Source organism: Protobothrops mucrosquamatus, unplaced genomic scaffold (assembly GCF_001527695.2).
Source record: "Protobothrops mucrosquamatus isolate PMUCROS unplaced genomic scaffold, P.Mucros_1.0 scaffold4814, whole genome shotgun sequence".
NCBI lineage: Eukaryota > Metazoa > Chordata > Lepidosauria > Squamata > Viperidae > Protobothrops > Protobothrops mucrosquamatus.
In genome coordinates this window covers 37,697-41,611 of record NW_015390704.1, presented here as the reverse complement: position 1 = coordinate 41,611, position 3,915 = coordinate 37,697, and the positions used below count along the sequence as shown (strand labels likewise).

Genomic DNA, 3,915 nt, shown 5'->3' with positions numbered 1-3,915 from the left:
GTATTGAAAGTTAATTGACTAGACAAAGTAACATTAGTAGGATTTCCCTTCTGTCACTCTGTGAAGTTCCAGGTGAGCAGTAAGGTGTGAAGTTTGAAAAAAAAATGTATTCCACATTGTTCACATACCTCTACTGTGGACTTTCTGAGGAATTTTTAGCTTTGATGTACAATGAAACGTTTTCTCACACTCTACACACTTGTAAGGCCACTCTTTTCAGTGATTTCGGGCGTGCCTGCGAAGTGATGAAAGAAGGGCAAAGTGTTTCCCACACTCCAGACATTTGTGTGGTTTTTCTCCAGCGTGGATTCGCTGGTGGTTCAAAAGAGTACTTTTCTGAGAAAAACATTCATCGCACTCCGAGCATTTATGGGGCTTCTCTCCTGTATGGATTCGGCTGTGACAGCTAAGGTGACATGACCGAGCAAATGTTCTCCCACAGTCGAAACATTTGTAGTTTTTTTCCCCCGTGTGAATTTTCACATGAGTTCTAAGGGCTGATGTGGTAGAATAAAATTTTCCACATTCAATGCATTGATATGGCTTCTCCCCTGTGTGGGTTTTATGATGCGTCCAAAGGCTTCCCTTTTGAGTAAAACATTTTCCACATTCTACGCATCTGTACGGCTTCTCTCTTGTGTGGACCCTCTGATGCAGTAAAAGGTTTTGTTTTCGGGTAAAGGATTTCCCACACTCCCCACATTTGTGTGGTTTTTCCCCCGTGTGGATTCTCTCATGACTCTGACACCCATCTCGCGTAAAAAAATTTCTCCCACACTCCCCACATTGGTAGGGTTTCTCCCCTTTGTGCCTCCTCTGGTGTGTCCGAAGTTCAGAAGAATTCGTAAATCGTCTCTCACATTCTGGGCATTCATAGGGTTTTTCTCCAGTGTGAATTCTCTGATGTAGTACGAGATTTCCTTTTCTGAAAAAACATTTCCCGCATTCGAGGCACTTTTCCTTCTTCTCTCTGTGTGTTTTCTCATGAGTCCGAAGACCTGAACTCTGGACGAAACATTTCCCACACTCAAAGCATTTGTAAGATTTTATTCCTGCATGAACCTTCTTATGGACCCAAAGACATGAACTCCGAGAAAAGCTCCTCCCACATTCCCAACACTTGTAAGGTTTCTCCCCTGTGTGAATTCTCTCGTGGTTTCCCAGTTGGGCTTTTTCACGGAAAAATTTCCCACATTCCACACACTGATAAGGTTTCTCTCCAGTGTGGATTTTCTGATGTCTAAGAAGTTGTGACTTTTTACCAAAGCATAAGTCACATTCCTCACATTTATGAGGTTTTAGTCTGGGGGGGCGTCTGAGATTTTTCATGTGTTTTCCAGAGAAGGATTTCTCACCCTCCAAAGCTTGACTGGATCCACTTCCCACATGGATCTTCCTGTGGGTCAAAAGGACACACCTGCGAGCAAAGGATTTCTCACACTCTGAGCATTGATGGGGTTTTTTGTGGTTTTCCGTAGTGCTGCTTGTGTCTGACGGGGCATCCAAGAGTTTCCCACCCTTCATTCTTTCTGGCGACTGCTGCCTTGTGCTGATTTTCTGTTATCTGTTGATAGTTGACTTGCAGGTAAATCTTTGGTTACAATCTTTTATCTGCCGTTAGAATGAAAAAACAAATTGAGACTATTTCCTTTCGAGACATGTAGAGAATCACAAAATCTCAGCCTGGGGAGGGACCTTGAAGGTCTTCCAGTCTCACCCTCTGCCCAGGGTAGGGTCCTCAGTACACCCGAGACAGTGATGGGAGGCCCTACATCTGTAGGAGAGATGTCCTCCACTTAGAACCACAGTCGGGACTGGAATTTTGGTCGTTCCTTGAAGCAGTGGTCGGGTGAGGGGTCACATGAGCATGTCGCTCCACAACCATAATCCCACATTCCTGGTTGCAATCATGAAGTGATCTTGAGGGTTCTTAATGGGGGGAGGGGCAGGCAATGATCCTGGGGGCATCTCAGGGGTGGGGGAGGTCCTAGAGACCAGGAACAGCCCCCCCATGAGTTCAGGGGTGATGAAGCGGGATGCAAAGCTGCAGCCACTCCTGGAAGCCTGAGCCCTGATTGACAACAATGCTGGGATTGCGTCAAGTGCAGGCCTGGGGCCCTCAGCCATTTCAGCCATCTGCCACTGACCCCAGGACTGGACCTCAGCCCACTGTCTCTGCTGCCATTGAGAAATGAGGCCTTAATCCCCAGACCGGAGGCCTTTGCAGCCTTGCGACATTTTCCAAGCCGCCTGTTCCATACTGTTGCTAAGCAACGTGTCCCAAAGCATCTCTAACCTTCTTCAGGGCCCCCTCAATTTCCACATTCCCTGTGCCAGGACTCACAGGGCCTCCCCTGCCCACTTCAGGCAACCCCACATTCCTTAACTGGGACTTTGTCTGCTTGTGAAGTAGCTTAACCACCACAACCACGAGTGCAGGATCTGAGTCTTTGAACAAAGCGGTCATGTGACACCTCACTTAATGGCCGCTTCTCTCAAAGACTGAGATTCTGGTCTGAATTGTGGTCATAAGACGAGGGGTACCTATAGGGAATCCCCAAAATTAAGGCATCGCACAAGCAAGAGGGGAGGGAAGAGAGTTCAGGTTAGCGTAAACAATTTCTTATTCTCTTTTCTTGCTTTTCCCTATACATTTTATAAAATACTACAAAGAGAGAGAGAAAAAAATCAGGGATGCAGGAAATTAGAGACCAATCAGCCTGACCTCAATACCTGGGAAGATCCTGGGAAAGATAATGAAGCAAGGAATCTGTGGATACTTAGAAAGCAGCAAAGCTCTTACTAGAAGCCAACGTGTCTTTGTCAAAAACAGATCACACTAGGTCAAGGGTAGCCAAGGTTGCCTTCCCCTGCACTAGATAGAGCCCCAGGGCTAGGCAACCTTGGCTCTTTCATATGAAGACTTGTGGACTTCAACACCCATAATTCCTCAGTCACGTATGGCTGCTTCAGGAATTCTGGGAGTTGAAGTCCACGAGTCATAAAAGAACCAAGGTTGCCTTCCCCTGCACTAGATAGAGCCCCAGGGCTAGGCAACCTTGGCTCTTTCATATGAAGACTTGTCGACTTCAATACCCATAATTCCTCAGTCAAGCATGGCTGGCTCAGGAATTCTGGGAGTTGAAGTCCACGAGTCCTAAAAGAGCCAAGGTGGCCTACCCCTGCGCTAGGTAGAGCCTCAGGGCTAGGCAACCTTGGCTCTTTCCTGACTTGTGTACTTCAACTCCCAGAATCCCTCAGTCACGCACGGCTAGTTCAGGAATTCTGGGAGTTGAAGTCCACGAGTCCTAAAAGCGCCAAGCTTGCCCACCCCTGCGCGGCTAGAGAAAACCTAGGGCATTCTTTGTCCCAGTGACTAAAATAGCGGAATGGCAGCGGACATCCTTCCGCAGCTCACCTCGTGATCCCGGAGGCAGGCGGCGATCGCGGTTTGCGCTCCGCCAGGCTTGCAGCGCGGGGTTTGGTCAGGCTGCTGCTGCTGCTGCTGCCAGGCGGATCTGGCGCCGCTCATGGGTGCCCCGGTTCTTCAGCCGCCCCGGTGCTGCCCTCCTGCAGGCCGCCTGCTTCCCCCCACCCCCACCCCGTCTTTCCTCTCGTGCTCTGGGGGAAGCGGGCGCTCGTCTCCCCCTCTTGGGAGGCAGCCCCCCCCCACTCTGGGCTGCTCCTGCCTGGCGGGAAGCTGCTGGGTAGCACCCGGGGCCAGGCGAGGCCACACTGCAGGCCCCGCCCCTTGGCAGCCTCCGCTCCTCCCTCCCTCCCTGTCCCTCCTCCCCCATCTGCCTTCCCAGCCTGGGCTCCCCCCCGTTCCTCCGCTGGGCATCCGCGTCAGGGCATCCTCTGCGCATGCGGAGAACGCCCTGTTCTGCCCGAGCTTCCGATCTCCTCCCCCCTCCC

At 50.5% G+C, this 3,915-nt stretch overlaps 1 protein-coding gene across 1 annotated transcript; it reads right to left on the bottom strand.

Annotated features, from left to right (window-relative positions):
- Window positions 1-216: 216 nt before the first annotated feature.
- Window positions 217-3,532, bottom strand: LOC114923600 (zinc finger protein 501-like). Its single transcript, XM_029286753.1, has 3 exons — window positions 3,419-3,532; window positions 1,356-1,417; window positions 217-1,303 (listed from the first exon to the last, which is right to left on the bottom strand). Exons 1-3 carry the CDS (start codon window positions 3,530-3,532, stop codon window positions 217-219), a joined length of 1,263 nt encoding a protein of 420 aa, XP_029142586.1.
- Window positions 3,533-3,915: the final 383 nt, after the last annotated feature.

Excerpts from the sequence above, each read along its gene's own strand:
- LOC114923600 (XM_029286753.1), bottom strand. The coding sequence starts at position 3,532 with ATGAGCGGCGCCAGATCCGCCTGGCAGCAGCAGCAGCAGCAGCCTGAC. Across the intron at positions 1,418-3,418 it reads CCTGCCTCCGGGATCACGAG|GTGTGTCCTTTTGACCCACA; the intron begins GTGAGCTGCGGA and ends CTTTGCTCGCAG. Across the intron at positions 1,304-1,355 it reads ATCCAGTCAAGCTTTGGAGG|ACTAAAACCTCATAAATGTG; the intron begins GTGAGAAATCCT and ends ACGCCCCCCCAG.